Here is an 18,570-nt window from a genome sequence, read left to right on the forward strand (position 1 = left end):
AACAGCTCACAAATTGCCTAGAGGAGAGACCAATGCTGCTGGCCAAGCAGGTGTCCAGCAGGGGCCATTCCAAAGCCCAGCGGTGGGTCCGGTAACCTCTAGGGGTTAGCGACTGACAAGGAGATTGAAAAATTCGAGCTGCTGTCAAAGGCAACTGGAGGTATTTCATGAAAAGCAGTGGCAAATGTATGGTTCATCCGTATCGTTTTAAAATACTGCCAGAAAACAGCCTTTGTAAGGACCCCGAAAGTGACTGGGTGTTTTAGGTTTCTGTTTAAAGCACCAAACTCACACATTTTCTACACAATTCTGAGAAGTGCAAACAGGAGAGGGTGGTATTATGCTGAACTCTTTATTTACAGGCTGAAGAATTTTACCTCTGAGGTCGGCTAGTAGCCATCACTAAGCATCCGCCTCCAAAGCACCCTTCTACATCTGCCTTAAAACAGAATTACCCTGCCTTCGTCAGTGCAATCTTCGTAAAAGCAGACTCCCTTGACACGGAAGCCACTACCTTCCAGAAAAAAAAAAAAAAGCACCGCAGTGACAAACAGCTCATATTTACTCTCAGGTCTGTCCACAAACAATAAACTTGTGTTTCTAACTTCAGTAGCTGGCTTTCAGATACTCCTTTCCAAATCATCCCTAGTTTTTAAAAGACTGAGATTTAGTCCCTTAAGAGGTTTCTCATTTGTATTCAAAAAGCACAGATGAATGTTACCATAGGAAGCAACCACCTTCAAAAATCCCACAATATGGGATTTAACATACCAGAAATACCGTGTGAAAGTGGCTCCAGGTAATCACAAATGCCTTCCTTTAAGATACATGTCAATATTCAGGCAAAGAGTATTTTCCTATGAAACCCACCCATACATGTAAATGCGGTGTATACTTACACCACGTGCATACACACAACTATGGAGAGAAAGCTTATTTTGAAAGATTGACCAGTAATGCATAAACTTTATTAAATAGAAGGTAGATGTCAGCCATCACTAACTCACAATTTTTATTCAATCGACCCTACACAAGCACCTCCCAAAAACTCAGGCAAGCAACTTAAAAAGTTCAATTATATTTCTCTTTTTAGTACCCACACACAAAACTGTCTCATAAAAATCTTCAAAGGAATCAGAGAAAGGAGCATTTAAGGTTAAAAAAAAAAGCACCACTAATACAAATAAATCATAGTCAACATTTTACATTAGAAGGCTTTATGAAATAACTCTTAATAGTTACGGAGCGAAAAGGTCCCAGGTACAACAATCAGCAGTGCCAACTTGTTGGAAAGCCCCAGAATAAAACACACACACACACACACACACGTGCACGCACACACTCATCAAGCAAGCTTGGAATGTCCCATTTCAAAAACGGGAAGTATTCTCAAACATTTACAAATATAAAACATAAAGCAGCTATAAATCAGCTGGATGTAACAAGGAGGTGATGTTTCAGAAAGGAAATGCAACCACTTTCCAGCTTATGAAAATATTACAAAGCAGTAATTGCAAATACAACTTCTGAGAACAAAGACCCCCAAACCTACATAAAAACATGGTTAGTAAAGTGTTTCAAGCAGTCTATAAAGTCAACTCAACATTTATAAGTGGGATATAGGGGAAACGTGGAGTTTTTCAAAATCTCCCAGGGGGTATCCTCCGCAAACAGGTGAAGATAACATCATTGCAAAGGGTCTCCAGTTACTATTCTTCGTGAACAATCAACTTATTCAAAAAAGCCACATAATCTTTGTCTAACCTCAGGCTCCAAAGAAATCAACCAGTAGCACCAAATCAGCTCTGTCAATCACCTGTCTAGATTTCTCTGAGACTTAATGTTTACAACCTGTTTTGGGGGCCCTCTGACAATCGTCATATTTGCCCAAAGTGAAAAGGAAATAAGACTGCTTTCCCTCCACACCACCCGCAGCACTGGTAAAGACCCCAAAACCCTAAAAGCTTACATCTGATGATGAACATTTATTTCTATTCAGTTCTCCTACTTTAATAAATTGCTAGGAGTCATTTTTAATTACCTCTCATGAGCAAACAACTAATATGCCAAAGGCTTTAAAAACAATTCCTTTAAGTAGAAATATGGTCCACGAAATCTACTTTACACTATTAATTTGCTTAACAACAACGTTCTTCATACATCGTTTACAAATAAACTTGAGCCAGGTAAAATCACCCCAATTACAAATTAGCAGGGTCCAAATTAATCAGAGTTTACTACCCTGACGGCGACTCCAGCAGCAACTACTGAGTGTAATTACCATTACATTCTGGAACTGAAAATGTTTTCACCTACAGAGTGAAAGGGAGAAAATGATTAAATGTGTATTTTAAATAGAATTTTATGCAGGCTCAGTGTCCCACTGCTTTAATATTTAGGCTGGGAAATGTCAAAAACCCTCGTTGACTTCCTAAGAAACACTGATTTCATTTACAGAACACTTGGTTTCTATTAGGGACAGAAAGACAACATACACAAAAGCTCTTCAAAGCATTTGAGGAACATTAACTGATCACTTGAAATACCTGTGAAATGCGTCTTTCAGAGATGTCATAAACAAAGGACGATGCTGGGACTTGGCCAAGGCCACAAAAAGAGGCATCCTTGGCCAAATCGTACAATGCGGAATTCCCTGGTTCCCAAATGTAGAAAGAGGAGATATTTTATAACTTCTAGAATTCTTACAAATCATCTTGCTCAGTGACTTCATTGTACAGATGAAAAGAACTGAAGCCCAGAGATGTGAACTTGGCCAATGTCACCCTGCTAGCTAGCAGCGGGATTGGAACTAGGAATCAGGTTTCCATCTGCTAGTACGGGACTTCCACTCTAGAATCCCTACTGTCCCTCCTTCTCCATGAGACCTTTCCTGAAGATGTGTGTTTCTCTGTGACATGAACCACATTCTGTAATTACCTCCATGTATTCTAAAGAAACAAGAATTACCAAAAGCTATTTATTCCTCCAATAATATGTACGCTCAAAGATAGAAGTGGGGGACAAACACCAAAAATACAAAAGTGTGTGCAAAGACCACTTGCAAAATCATCATTCCAGAAGGTGTTTAAGTATGATGAGGGAGAAAAAGGTAAGTAAGAATTAAGCCAGTCATAGTATAGGAGAGAAGTGAAATATATGGCTAGGAGTGGGAATTTTTTTTCTAAACATAAATGTTTCTAAATAACTTTACAGAGGAGAATTTAACTCACTGGCTGACAGTGACGGTTCTTTCATCCCACCACCCCATGAAATGAACTGACTGATATGTCACCTATCTGAACTCTCTCTCCATATTTTCCTGATATTCCCTTCTTCTTGCAAGTTTTGGTGAATCCTGTGATCGGTACAACTAGAGACTAATAGCATTGACCACAGTTCGTGCGAGCGTGCACTGTGTAATCTTCTCTTCAGTCCTGACGATGTCTCCTCAGACTAATCTGGAATATCCATGTTATTCGTGTTGCTCAGACAAGACTGTAGATCAGCCAAATTGTGTGCTCTGGTATGTTCTACCAATCAGTAAGAGTATTTGGATGGCGACCAAGTAGGGCTGTTAAACCTTTTGAAGCACACAAAAACTTGACTTCTGCACAACAGAGCAAAATTCCTAATACATTCAGGGCTCCTTATTACAGAAAACAGAACTGTTCACATGAATGGCTACATATCCGTGTGTGTGTTTGTGTGTGTGTGTGTGTGCGTGCACACACACACATATGCATCTCCTTTGTTTCAGGAAACTGACTATCAACGACATTAAAACATTTTTACTAGATACTCAGATACGTAGCCTTGCTAAAATCAAAATGGAAAATCCCAGATGTCTCTCAAAGATGACTACACTCAAAAGTCATAATCTCATTTTTTATAAGTACCCTTCTCACATGTCAATTTCCTTAGCAGAGCCGCGTGGGTCCCTTCAGTCCCACAAAGGATTTACATCTCTGGCTACGTCTTGGACTAATACAGTACCTATTTCTTTCTTCACAATACAAACAAGTACACAAACACAACCGTGCAGGCGCACACTCATGCACGCGTGCATGTACATGCGTACAGAACTCTTCCATGCTGGCAGGAGTGAAGCGAAGGGAAGCACTCTTCCCATCTCTAACATTTCCAAAAGAGAGGAAGGATACTGAATTTTGGGGAGAGGAGGGATAGAACAGCAGTAAGAGGGGCTGGTGGGCTGGCAAGCCAGGGAACAACAAGAAAAGGGACAAAAGGAGAAAAACAGAAAGGGCGAGGAGGGGAATGACGGGATGGAAGGAGAATGAAGTGCCAGAATGGGCGTGGTTCCAGTATGCAGCAACTTTTGTCATTGGGGGTCAGATGGATGAGGTTCTGGGGCTAAGACAGGAGTTGGGGTAGGAGAGCAAATCCAGAGGGACTGAGCAAGTGACAAGAAAGTTCCGACTGTTGGGGTACCAATGACCCACAGCTTCTAACCACACTTCCTCTCTCACTACAGCTGAAAACAGCATTAGCACTGAATGAGAAATTTAGAAATGCTTGCCTTTCCTTCTTTCTTTTGTTTTCTGGAGTATCTACATTCTAGTAAAATCTGTAAGCTTTTTTTGTTCTTGGCTACCCCTGGGTGCCTCATTCGTATATGATTCCCAAATCACATGCCCAAGTGAGTCTTTATACAATTCTTACGTGTGCAAACTAAATTAATCCTTAAATATTCCCATCTATTAAAAACTGCCTTAGGGTGGCTCAGTTGGTTACGTACCCAGTTCTTGATTGTTCTCAGGGTCCTGAGACTGAACCCTGCACTCGACTCCATGCTGGGTGTGGAGCCTGTTTAAGAGTCTCTCTCTCTCTCTCTCTCTCTCTCTCTCTCTCTCTCTCTCTCTCGCCCTTCCACCCTCCCCTCCCCCATCATGTGCACAGGCATTCTCTCTCTAAAAATAAACAAACAAAAAAACTGCCTTAAACTCCAAACCAAAGTGCTTGTATGTGTTGGGAGTGGCGGTGATAGAAAAAAAATGATTTTTAAATATTTAATATTTGCATAGCTGGATTTGTATTAACATTGTCAAACTTTGAAAACAGCAACTTAGTGAGGCAGTTTATCACCAAATAGAGATAATGTATCTAGTGTTCCAAAAAGAGGTCATGTTTTAGCACATCCTGTGTTCCCACCATGGGACTTCATCGACCTGAGACGCCCTCCCCAAATTCCTGCTCCACCTTCAAGAAGGAATCCCTGAGTCTTTGTATATCTTCGTAACTGAGCACCACCCCCGGCATACTGGAAGGCACCCAATAAATATTTGCTGAGTAAACTGAAAGAGAAGTTTATAAGCAGAGGGGTGATTAAGCAAGAACTGGGTATCGAAGCCAGGATATATCCTGGAAGGATTTTTAAGTATTATCAATTCTGCTATGACTAAAAAGCAGAGTATAGGTAAAAAGAATATTCATCTGTTCATTGGAGAATTTTAGGCTATGAATTCCTTAAAATGAAAGAAAAATTACATATACACATTATCTTGTTAAAAATAAGTATATGTTGAAGAAAATCACCCAGAATACAAGCTTTTTTTAAAATGAAATAAACGCATTACTTATAGTGATGGTGGATTGCTCCAATGAAAAATCCTTGCTCTCATCTCGAATAATGATAATGTATCTCTTTAGTTGTCTCTCAGCAAATTTCTAAGTATCTCTTTAAATTACCATGGGTAAATAAAACAGCCAAACCATCATTAGATTTTCTGATGTGTTTGTCCATTAAACCTGCAAACTTATCAAAACAAAAAGCCATTAAAAATGTACCATGTTGGGGGGCCTGCCTGGCCCAGTCGGTGGAGCAATGTGACTCTTGATCTCAGAGCCATGAGTTCAGGGCCCATGTTGGGTGTAGAGCTTACTTAAAAAAAGTTTTGTTAAGTGAAATATTATCTTCCCATTAGCTAGCATATATTTATTCATCCATTCCTTATTCAGCTTGATCTAAGTCAGAGACACTGTTAAGCATGTTTATGAGTCTTCTACCACCAGGTCTGGACACGTTATTTAAATTCCTATGATGCTGTTCAGTCAGTAAACAAAAATATTTATGTTTGGGAATTTCCAGAATTACCAATTTTTGAGATTCCGATCTGTAAAGCACAGAACGACATAACTTTTATTCCAAAAAGGGTGAAGAGGCAGCAAAACTGAGCTTAAACTGATACTCTAAACAGGGAACAAGCATTAGCAAATTAATTAGGGCCATGTTTTCCCATCTGTCGACTAAAATACATTTGTTTCAACTGAGGACTTCCTCCTCTATTAGCCATTACCGACAGTGCAAGATTGACTCCTTGAACTTCACAAATACCAGAATCAATCAACTTGCTATGCCTAGCCCAAAGCCTATAAAAAAGAGGTGCCTGCTGAATTAGTTCAATCAGCAGTAAGTACTAAGAACTTAGGACTTTGCTAGATGTTACAAGCATACAGAAGAACACATGTTCCCCGGCCACAAATCTCTGGCAATCTAATCAGGCAGACTGCATATCCACATCTGGAACATGAACGGCCAAGCATAAATATATTGCTACTGAAAAGCCTTGACTATCCAGAACCCTGGATAAGCCTAGTTTGTTAGCCAATTTTTAAAAATTAACTTCAGGGGTGCCTGGGTGGCTCAGTCGGTGAAGCGTCTGCCTTCGGCTCAAGTCATGATCCCAGGGTCCTGGGATCGAGTCCCGCATTGGGCGCCTTGCTCAGCGGGGAACCTGCTTCTCCCTCTGCCTGCTGCTCCCCCTGCTTATGCTCTCTCTGACAAATAAATAAATAAAATCTTTAAAAAAATAAAAATTAATCTCAATTTTAAAACAACAGGAATGGACTAACTCTTCAAATATCAAAACTTCCTTATTTTTCACCTTTTGGGAGAAACCTTTCGGTTCTTTACGTTCTTCAAGTCTAAAATGGACACAAGTCTTTTAAAACCACTTCATAGACACCATAAAGCACAAGAGCTACTGTGATAATGCCTCGGGTGCAGATACAGCAACGTGTGCCCACAACACCTGTCACTCCTCACCCTCACCTGACTCCGGCCCCGGTGTACACTTAGACATGAAACACGGACGCTGCGGAGACAGAAGTGGCTCTTTTCTTTACAAGAGAAAAGTCCTACACCTTGAAGGCAAGATAGTCTCAAACTTTAGTATGCCTGGGGTGAATATTTTAAATGCGGAAGTCTTAATGTGGGGGCCAGGAACCTGCATTTTAAACAAGTACTCCAGTTGATTTTCATGCCTGGCCTACTGAACTTGGAGAAACACTGCTTTAAAGTCAAGGTCGCTAACCCCCACTCAAGATAGCCCCAGCTATGGCGAGGCTGTTTTCTCTCTCAGTCACCAGCCTTCCTCAATATATCAACGTTGGCTGCCCACCACTCATTGTCAGTCTGCACTGTCTAGGGCCATTTATCTTGCCCTCCCCCATTCTAGATCCTTCCAGGTCTGGGAGAGGCTGACAGCAAGGTCTCCAGCTGGCTGACAGAGAGGCACAGAGGCCGACCCACAGATACCTCCGAAGAGGGGAACTGTGAAATCCCAGCAATTAGGAAACAAAGGTGGTGTACGTTATATAGATTGTTCAATACCACGTAAAAGTTAAAAAAACTTGTCTCCAACTTTTCCGACGAGGAAGGATGGGGTAGAGGACAGAGGTAGGCACCTGTGGTCTGGTTGCAGCTCTCCCACTAATCAGCTTTGTGGCTTCCTGAGTTATCCCCCCTCATCTGTAAAATAGGGAAGAGGCCCCCTTTCTTTGCCCGGCTCACAGCAATATTCTGAAAAGCAACTGAACTTGTGTTTGAGATAGCCCACTGGAAAACACAAAGCACAGTACAAGGATGTATGGTATTTCTGTAACGGAATAATTTATCATTTTTCAGCTTAATAAACACCGTAACCTCGACATTATTGAAAGTTTCCTTGATGACTGAACGTCTTCTAGTATCTCAGGGTCTTTTTGTGACGAAAATAAATTCTCACTGACAAAAAGGTAGAGGAAAATGCAGGCCCTTGGACATACCCTGGAGTTGATTTTTTGAATATATCCTTGAAATCGGCTTGTTTTAAAGACAATTGCCTCCGTCTCCTGAAAGTGGAGTGCAAAAAAAAAAAAAAAATCTGGTTAATGGTGGCTTTACTGTATTTAGTTTGGATTTTTCAGAGCGTGCAGATATTTTAGCTGTATGTTAATAAACCACGTTTCTAAATCCTGGACAGCTAATACCACACAGAACAATTTTTAAACATGTAAATTAACTGTAAAAAAGCTGAACAAGAAAGCCATAAGATTCTATTTGTTTTTAGAAGCCCTCTTAATGTTTCAGAAAGTCTGGAATAAAGACGGACATGAAGTACAACATCTATTGGCAGCCGATCTGAAAGACTAAACTAGCCAAATTTGGACAGAAGCAAACATTTTTCCAGTAAATATACATGCGGCCTTGGAATGCTTTGTCATTTTCTCGTTTTTTGAAGCCTAAAGTTCAATTCTTTGCTGATAGACTGTTTTGGCCATAAAAACCCGAAAGCAAATGACACACATTACAAGCTTTCAGGGAACAACAGATGGCTAATGCTCTTCTAGGTTCGTTTACTACCAATTTTCTTATTTTCATACTGCTTGTAATTAATAGAAACATACAAATAGACGCACCGTCTCCTGAGCAGGGGATTTTGTTTGGGTGAAGTTCTGCCATGTATCTCACCCCTCTGGGCTAATCTATAGGACAATGACGAACGGACAGACTTCTGCTACTGCCTGGGGAAGGCAGCTCTCAAACTAGAGAACACTATGGGGGCACTGCGGTGATGCTGTCACCCGTCAACTTTGTGAGAACATCAAAGTAAGCTGGCAGGTGTTGGGGAGCTCTCAGCCCTAATTTAATGTATTTAACGTTTATGTCATTTACGTTGCTATTAGCTTACAGAAAGTGACCGTTACTAAGCATTACCCTTATCTAACTTCTGCTTCCAAATAAGCAGTCTGGGCTCCTTTCCGGGTCTTCCCACAAGCACATTGCATTATTAAAGACACAACTAAATCAAAGTAATAGGCTGATAGTATCTTTAGAAAGACCTTGGCAGAGACCTTACCCAAAATGTGAGCCTCACTCTAAGGACCTCTTATGCCAAAGGTAAGCAGCAAGTCTTGTATTTCTTTTTTAGAACGATGAATTCGAAACAGCATCCCTTTAATGGCAATACTATTTCAAAGTCTACTTTTAAAATGCTATACACATAAAAAATTGTTATTTTTGAATCATAAAAAGCTACAATGGATTGAATTAATATTTGCCACGTTTTAGCATTAAGCGTCACCACGCAAATAAAAATTATATTAATTTTTTCCTTAAAAATGCAAGAAAGTATCTTTAAATACAGCTTATTTTATATTCCTATTAATATTATTCCTTTCCTTTGTGTATTTAAGGAGAATCTGGTGTGCCACCTTCTGGTAGCTGAGTGAAATTATGTATCTCTACACAAGTCACTATTCTTTATTTTAACTTTTAAAATATATATATATTTCTTAACCTGTATTACATTTAAGCTATATAGAGAGATACAGACACACATCTATACCACACTCTGAAATACAGCAGAATTTCCTCAGTGACTTTTTTTTTAAAAAATCAAGCTTTATCCATGCTGCCTATGATTTTTGCATGGTTACCAATATGTCTCCTGAATTCTACAATACATATAAAATTGATTTTTGTATACCACTTCACAGGCACATATGAAAACAACAGGCTTGCTATTTTAATGAATAAGCAACAGCAGTAGATAAAGGAAAAGAAAGGTCTCTTACCAATAAGCCCATTTTTCTCTTAAGGTTTGAACTCTCATCATTTGTCATGTTCTTGTGGATCCCTCTCTCATCAAATTCTCTGGAGTTTTAAAGTTGAGAGCGGCGATGCACAGCTAGGCTCTGCTACACAGTAGCGCACCCTAGTGCACCTGCCTGGTATAGCACTTCGGTTGTAGCTCCCCAAAGCAGAAAACAGCCTTTCTGTATTCAAAAACCTATGCGCTGAGCACCTTCCCTTGATAGCAAATTGTAGCCGGCGTGGCTGAACTATTTCTATTTCTTATCTTAAGCGCAGATCAGATACGGAGATCAGAACCACAGGAATCTTGAGCTTAGTTCCAGTTAATTGAACAGGAACAAAGTGTTCATCTTTAGAGCAGAGGTGGGATGAGACAAATACTAGCATCAGGAGATGTGACGTAGAAAAAAAATGTTTACCTGAAAGTAGCCTGCTTTTTTTTTTCAAGGGTCACTGCCCTGTTATTGGTCACATTACCTTAAATCTTCATTACCTGTAACGCTTCCCTCTCTCGTGCCTCTAGTAGCCAGTCGTTAAGTCCTATCATTCATTCTTCATCAATTTTACAGGTGTCTAATCCCTAGTGTTTGCGTTTTTTTTTTTAACAAATGAGCTACTTCCAAAAATACATATGCCTGGTCTCTCTGCACCTCCCATGTTCAATCTGTCAATCGCCTTGCTTCTGGATGAGCTCTCTTAAAATGCAACTGTACGTGATGTAAATTAAATGTTCGATAAATATTTTATTCAGCCAATACTTGTTAAGAATTTGCTACATTTGGTAGGGAAATTGCTAGGTGATATGGATATAAAGGTGAACAAGACACAATACCTTGCTCTCAGGGAGCTCTTATTTGAGTGAGAGAAGCAGACACGCACCCTGACAGCACAAAATATGGCACAGAAGCTTTACTAGTACATGCCTAGGATTCTACAGAGCAACGATACAAATCAGAGGAGCAATAAAAATCGGGTTGGAACTGAGGTCGAGGAATGAGGCGTTCCCCAGGCAGACCCCAGAAGATGCAGTCTGTGCAGACACACAGAGATTTAAAGGCGTACAACGTGTCAGAAGGCTTGAGAAAATCTGCAGTATCACTGGAAGGACTATAGGTACATAGTGTTGAGGGGAGTGGATGTTAAGGTATACAGAGGGAGTGAAGAGGCTTGGATTTCATCCTAGGAGCTATGAGAAGCCATTTGTTGAATGAGTGGCTCACTCGAGGAATTAATCAAGCAACAACGCCCAGCACTAAGCACTCATTACAAGCTGGCCAACCTAGTCTTGGAATCCACTGACGTAGGATCTCCTACCACCAACTGCCCATTCTCTAGCTCACAAGCTTGTTTTGTTCTTTGTTTCCCTTTGTTCCAGAGGTCCTCCTACATGCAATCTTTTTCCCTCTCCACTTTTCTGAACTCAGCTCATCCCTCTAGATCCAGCTCAAATTCCATTCTTTTCTGTGATGTCTCCCCTGGTAATCTGAGTCTCCTCCAGTTTTTAAATATTCCTCTACTACACGGACCATGCTTTCCTCCTACCACTGAGCAGACACTGTTTGAAAAACCTTTTGGACTCTTTGCCTATAAAGCCAAGCGAGCAGTGAGATGACATGAAGGCAAGTCAGAGCCCCAGGGTAAGCGGCCGAAGCAGCACACCTCTCCAGACTTCACAGTGTATGCTAATCTCGTGACCTTCTTTTACCACTCTCCAGCCTGAAAAGGAAAGGCTATGAACTGTGAAGTGAACTCCATCTGCATTGGGTAGCGACTCTGCATTACCATGTAACGATGCTGGTTGTATACCTCACGGCTCCCGTTCGAAAATTCCAGAAAATTGATGAGAAAGGGATCCCAACAGTATAGCTTAATTATGGAGCTCTTTGAGGGGGAAAAAAAAAAAGAGTTGTAAGGAGGTTTGGGGCGGGGGGGGGTGTCTGTGCTTGTGTTTTACTACTTGCAGTACACCGAGAGAATTTACCTGAAGGTGCATACGATAAACAAAAAGAATTCATGAAGACCACAGAAAGAGATGGGAGAGTGAGGGCAGGGCATTAGATTCGTAAGGTTTAGCACTGCCTGAGGTTTAAGGGAGAAAATCCATGTGTAAGAAGGGGGGATGTTTAAAAAGGGCAATAATGGTGTTAGCTGGGAGATGAATCTAGGACAAGAAGTTTTATCAGAGAAACAAGTCCTGGGGTGTAAATGTTGAGTGTTCTCTCCCTGTGGAACCACACCCCATTATGCTCAGTGTCAAATACTCAGACAAGCTTTCGTTGATGTTGGCATTTAGCATTCAGCTTTGTCTCATCCTTTTTATGTATGCATAATCTCTTAGATTTATGCAATGATGCAAAAACCATGCTGCTTTCTTTTATGTAGACAATAAAAAAATCTTTTCATCTTATTCAACCATTTTATGTTAAAATGGGTTAAGAGGATTCTGCTAATAATTTCAAAAAGCAGTTAATACTTGAAAATATTCTTTCAATGACTTAAAAATGTCCCAGATAAAAGCTGTCTACACCTTCTTTCTTATTTATTGAGTGCAAAAAAACTGACCACTTTCCTTTCCATTAACTTATAAGGAAAAAATTCAAATACAGAAAAAAAAAAGGAGAATGTGATTTTGGACATGGGCCACACTTTTCTCAAGAATTCTTCAAAAAAGGGCAGTACTTAGGGGACATAAAAATGATTTAATCCACTAGGTCCTCAGAAGAATGTTTTTAAACTATGTATCAATGGTATCATAGACTTTAAAACAAAAAGAAAATAAGCCAGAGCATTTCCTCATTTAATTTTGTGGAAAACAGAACAATTGCCAGAGTATTTCCCTCAAACCTGGCAGAAAAAAAAGCAGTCATCATTTTATATTATAGTTTGAACTAGGATAGGTATTTTATCCAAATTCACATGCCCGTCCACATGCACTAGCTTTTCTAGAAGAGGAGAAAAGAGGGGAATAACCACCTCCTGGTAGTACACAGCAAATCTCTTAGGTTCTGAGTGATTTTGATGACAGGGTCTATATTAATCTAGTATAAATAATTCACTTACATCCCATTTAAAATGGCCTCATTGTGTTATCTCAGCCATAGCCATGCTGGACTCTCCTTTCTTCTGCTATATGTCAGATGGCTCAGAGCAGGAGGACTTAAGGGGTTTAGAGAGTTTTCAGTCATGCAGAAACGTCCTTGGATGACAGATTTTGAAAACCAGTGATCTAAACAAGGGTTGGTCAGGGGTATTTATACTGGGAGCAATTGCTCATATTCCTACAGCCCGGAAGTTCACATTAGTCCCGATTCCAGTAGTCTTACCACTCAATCTAATGGGAAAGGTGAGGTCAAAGGGGAAGGAAAGCCCTTTCCTGTTACTAATAACTCTACCTGTACTGTCACTGGATTAGGAAAAACGAAAAAAAAAAAAAAAGCTGAAGCCCAGTTTCATAACTTCCCATTCCTACTGGAATGAATCACAACCTTTCTATATAACCCTGAAACGTAACAAAGTGAAGGTCGTTCCACTATATGGTTACACAAATGATTGAGGGTAATTCATGAGTAATTCAAACTACCTGATGGATATAAATTATTCAAGGTTGACTATGAAATATACCAACTCATATTTTACTAGCCTAAGTCTTTTTTTAAAAGATTTCATTTATTTATTTATTTGAGAGAGAAAGCGAGAGAGTACGGGGAGGAGCAGAGGGAGAGGGACAAGCAGACTCCACGCTGAGCACGGTGCCCGATGTGGGGCTCAATTTCACAACCCTGAGATCATGACCTGAGCCAAGATCAAGAGTCAGACGCTTAAGCAACTGAGCCAGCCAGGTGCTCCAGCAGCCTAGGTCTGAAATCTATTACTCTTTCACAGCAACCGTGAGAATCTAACATGGGTGAAGGTACACATGACAGACCCTGGGCAAGAAGGAAATCTTATGTTAGTGAAGAAATAAGCCAAATGATGTTCCACAGACAGAAGGACCTATGTAGGGAGTTAATGAGGAAGTAAGAATGTTCCTCTTTGTCAACTTCCTTTCAACCTAATTTTTGTATCCAGATACTCCAAGAAGTATTTTACTTAAGTGTCGGGTGACAGACAGCCTTAGCTGGCAGCATTCCAAATAATAAAGTATACTGTACCTTTTAATTTTTAAGAGTCTCATTTTCCTTTTCATCCAGACTCTGAGGTAGGCAATGCAGGTGGTAATATTTCCATTTGAAAAGTCCCATTTTAGTGAAGAAACTGAGTTATTAAATGACTTGGCTCAAGTGACACAGCTGCTGAGAGAGCTGGAAAACAAGAATCCAGGTCCCCCGACACATAATTTGGTGTCCATTAGTCACCCCTGTATTGTATTAATATTTATTTGAGGGAAGAAAACCCCGCAAATAGGACTCCTCAACACCACCATGGAGCTACTTTACGAGGAAGTCAGTAAAAAGCTGGAGGAAAAGAGGACGACCTCACGGGAGACATAGAATGATATGTGATTAAAGCTGCAGAATCATCAACCTGTACCTTTGCCAGAAATACCCTCCCAGTGGCAGTTCTCAGAGCTCCCGTTATCCCTCAGTTGGCGTTTCTTGGCGGAGACCTCTAACGTGCCATACGCCCTCATGCCTCAGTGGTTTTTCCTAGGACACTCTCTCCACTTGGAATTCCCTGCTCTCCTTGTCTACCAAGCCAATTTCTAGTCGTACTTAAGTAAGTGTTCAAGTATATCTCCTTCCATGACCCCTCCCCTCGCATCCCTCAGCAGCCTCCGTTGCCAGGTTTTCTAAATCCCCATGACACTCCGAATATTACAGGTCCTGTCACTTTGGATTGTAACTGTTTCTATGCTATAAACTAGACTATAAACTCCTGAGAGCTGCCTTTGGGCCCTCCTTATGTTTTTATTCTACCCGTCTCAGTGCCTGTCACACAGGAGCCCAACTGTAGGAGGCAATTCTGGTGAAATCAAGTTTGACAGAGGTAGGTTTCCTCTCCTCCAAGACTAAGCTGTTTGGGGTGATAATGAAACAAGAAACCGTGAGAGGGTCTTATCCTTCCTGAACTCAGTTCTGAATGGTACGAAATAAATGAAGGGCTACAATTTCAAACAGTATACCTAAATACCTGAATGGCTCCTTTTGACATCTCTCTGATCAACCCGGTGTGTGCCTAGAAGGGTGCCCAGAACAGCAGGAGTACAACAACTTGATGGTGGATGGGTGGATGAGATGGATGGATGGATGGAGGGGTGAATGGCTCAGGAAGAGACCGCTGAACTAAACCGAGCCAATGAGACGCTTAGCTACAGTAAGGAAGGGAAATGCCAATCATCATTTGTCTAAAGCAAGATAGTACTGGTAAAACTAAAAACTGAAGAAAGTCATTTCACTGGTTCGCCACCTAGACCGGAACGCTGAAATATGAAGCAGCGTCTCCTAAAACCAATAATGTCTACAGACTGCTAATTGAAAAGGATAGAAGCATCTTCTTGGGACTGTTAGATCCTCTTAAATTATTGCAGCCAGTGATGATGAAAAAGTAAACCACAAAATCCAATTTTGACAATAACTGCTCCACTAGATTGAACCAAAAAATAAAATAGCGAGTTCAACCAAGCAAGCCACTGCACATCACCAATACCTAGTCACTCAAATGGCACGGTGAGCAGTCAAGAGTAAAACACACAAATGAGGCACAGGAGGGCCCAATGCTAACGAGCCCCTGGAACTTTCAAAATAGAGAAAAAAACATATATTTGATGGAAAACCTATGACTCTTCTGTTCCAATATGAAAATTATAATTTAGGCTGAAGGAAAGGCCTCAAATCCTCTTCTCACGCCATTTCCTAGCCTTCCCGTGTATGCAAACCAGCAGGGTAGAAATATCAAGGATATCAACATAGTGAGTAATAAAAAGAATAAAAGGCAATGGAGTTCCCCATAGGGAAGAGCATATTCACAACAAACTTTAGCATCTGCTGAGGGCTGGGTAGAGGGGGTGGAGGCTTCTGCCCCTGCGATGGGCTAACTGACACAGATCATTAACCACTATCTTGGGGACTATTCCAGGGGACAAAGACTGGAGGTTTTTATTTAAATGAAAGTAATGTGTTTTTATAAAAGAGAGCTGTGTTTTGCTAACACTGCACTTGAATTTTGCTGTTGGGACACAGAAACACAGTGTAGAGGTCCCTATGGGCTAGCTGGAAACACAAGAGTCCTATAACAGTCTCTAGAATCCTGAATCAGAAAGGAAAGATCGGCTCAGAACCCACACAGGACAGTCAGATAGGCAGAGGTTCAGATGCTAACAGTTAACGGAAGAAGTCCCAGAACGATGAAAAAAAGGGTAGCAAAAAAGTAGGATTCTGTACTGACCACTCACACGAGAGCCAAGAGTGAACTCGACACCCCGTCATTACTAATCCAAAACTCAGGGGCGCCTGAGTGGCTCAGTCGTTAAGCGTCTGCCTTCGGCTCAGGGCGTGATCCCGGCATTCTGGGTTCGAGCCCCACATCAGGCTCCTCCGGTGGAAGCCTGTTTCTTCCTCTCCCACTCCCCCTGCTTGTGTTCCCTCTCTCTCTGGCTGTCTCTACCTCTGTCAAATAAATAAACAAAAAATCTTAAAAAAAAAAACCTCAGAATGAATGATGCCTTCCATATTGCTTGGATCCTCTCAACCCCCTATTCAAAAACCTTCTATGACTCCTTCCTTGTGTGGATGTATTCGTGGAGTCCACGTTCAAGGTCCCCTCACCCCGGCTCTTCCTTGCTTATTTAAGCTTATTTTCCATTATGGATTGTCCCAGATTTGCACACAACAGGAAAACACAAAATCCCTTTAGCCAAGAACTGCCATGGGAGCTGTAATTTTTTTTTTTAAATGCAGCTTACAGTTGCTGTGGATTCAAGAGAGGAACAGACCAAAAATATATAGAGGAGGGATTAGAGCAGAAAGGGAAATTAGCAAAGGCTTTCCCTGTCTCAAAATATCTTCCCCTATAGTGCGAACTCTGCTCCAACAAACTTTCTCTCCCTTCCTACGTTTGCACCTTCACTTCTCTCTCTCATTGTTTGCTGTGTACTACTGCCAGAAATTCCATCAAGCCTGCGTTCCTTAGAGCTAAAGAGAATCCTGTTAAAATGATAATGAGAGCTGCCAGGATAAGGTTTCTGTCAGTTATTCTCACATTGGTGTGAATGAGTTCAGTCAAGTTTCTTCAAAGAGCAAAGAGCTGTTACCCTCAGGGCATGGGGAAAGGCTGGTGGTGAAAACCTTCTGGAGTCCTTGCAAACTGGAACTCGGGTGGGGTGCTCTATGCAGGAAGTTGGGTGGGGGAAGCTGGGGGGCTAGAGCAACTACGTCTAGAGATAGAGAAAGAGAAACGGAGATGTAGGTAAGCGTGCAGAGAGGGCTGGAGAAGAACTTCCTCCACCACTCCACGTCTTCCAGCCCGGAACCTGTCAAGCCTTTCCTGACCCCCTGCTCCCAGGCCCTGGAGCTCAGGCTACACTGTGACAGATCAGCTACTTAAGTAGGTTAAATACAATATTTTGGGCACGGCCAGAAACTTCGCTGTCACTCAAACAATCTGTAAATAAACCTTCAGAACACTCACCATTGTTAGGCTGGGAACTGCTTGTACCGTCGCTCGCCTCGCCTCGCCCCTGCACACACACCCTAATGAGGCTGTTCTCTTCTCTCTTTGGGAGATGCTACATGTTTTTGGTTTTTTATTCTATTATCATCTATTCAACTCATAAAACACTCCCCCTGCTTAAATTATGGCTGTTTCTCTGTTCACACAAGTTCTGCCTGTTCCTTTTTATCTCTTTTTAAGATTTTAAGGAATCTCTACACCCAACATGGGGGTTGACCCCTTAACCCCAAGATCATGCTGAACCCACTGAGCCAGCCAGGCACCCCAAGTTCTGCGTGTTCTTAAGTTCCAAATCAAGCTCTAACTTTTTTTAAAAAAGATTTTATTTATTTATTTGAGAGAGAGAGAGAGAGGGAGAGAGAGCACGAGCAGGGGAGGGATGGAGACAGAGGGAGAAGCAGACTCCCCACTGAGCAGAGAGCCCCACACAGGGCTCGATCCTAGGACCCTGGATCATGACGAGAGCAGAAGACAGATGCTTACAGGCTGAGCCACCCAGACGCCCCTCAAACTCTGCCTGTGGAAGCCTAATTTGATTTGTCTAACACCCACCAAACGCCCTTTTCTGAACTCTTGTGGCCCTTCACACACACTGTTCTTCGTTAGCCTTACGGGTATTCACCTCAGCTTGCGAAATCAACGCTGTAAGCTAGCTTTCCATAGGCAGGGGCCATTCATTCATCCACCCAAACAATTAATAATCATCTACTTTGTAACAAGGGTCGTATTTCAGCTGGAATTTCAAACCTGAGCATAAGCCCAGCTCCCCACCCCTCAAGGGTGCTCACAGCCCAGGGAATGATCGAGTACAGTCGCAGTGCTGTGTGAGATGCACTGTAGCGGAGGCGAGCTCAAGGTCGTATGAACGCACACCGAGAGCCCTACCTGGGCTCGCCCGGGAATCAGGGCAAGTGTTACAGAGGGGACACCGGAGCTGAGTGCTAAGCCTAGGCAAGAAGGTGTCAGGCAGTCAAGTGAGATAGAGGGAACCGTGGGGCGGTGGGGCGGGGGGAGGCCAAACTAGTTGA

General features: G+C 41.7%; 1 protein-coding gene across 9 annotated transcripts in view; it reads right to left on the reverse strand.

Annotated features, from left to right (window-relative positions):
- The window catches only part of KLHL13 (kelch like family member 13), a 260,054-nt gene that overhangs the window by 78,361 nt on the left and 163,123 nt on the right, over positions 1-18,570 (reverse strand). For 3 of the 9 annotated variants that reach the window (XM_034648762.1, XM_034648763.1, XM_034648765.1), the window contains one exon: positions 8,065-8,130. The exons of 4 other annotated variants lie outside the window; for them this stretch is intronic. In XM_034648762.1, coding sequence (XP_034504653.1) covers positions 8,065-8,130 — 66 coding nt within the window. Of the gene's footprint in view, positions 1-8,064; positions 8,131-9,855; positions 9,941-18,570 lie in introns of those variants that run through there. 2 more of the 9 variants (XM_011220824.3, XM_034648771.1) reach the window with 2 other exon arrangements.

This window comes from Ailuropoda melanoleuca, chromosome X (assembly GCF_002007445.2).
Source record: "Ailuropoda melanoleuca isolate Jingjing chromosome X, ASM200744v2, whole genome shotgun sequence".
NCBI classification, from domain to species: domain Eukaryota; kingdom Metazoa; phylum Chordata; class Mammalia; order Carnivora; family Ursidae; genus Ailuropoda; species Ailuropoda melanoleuca.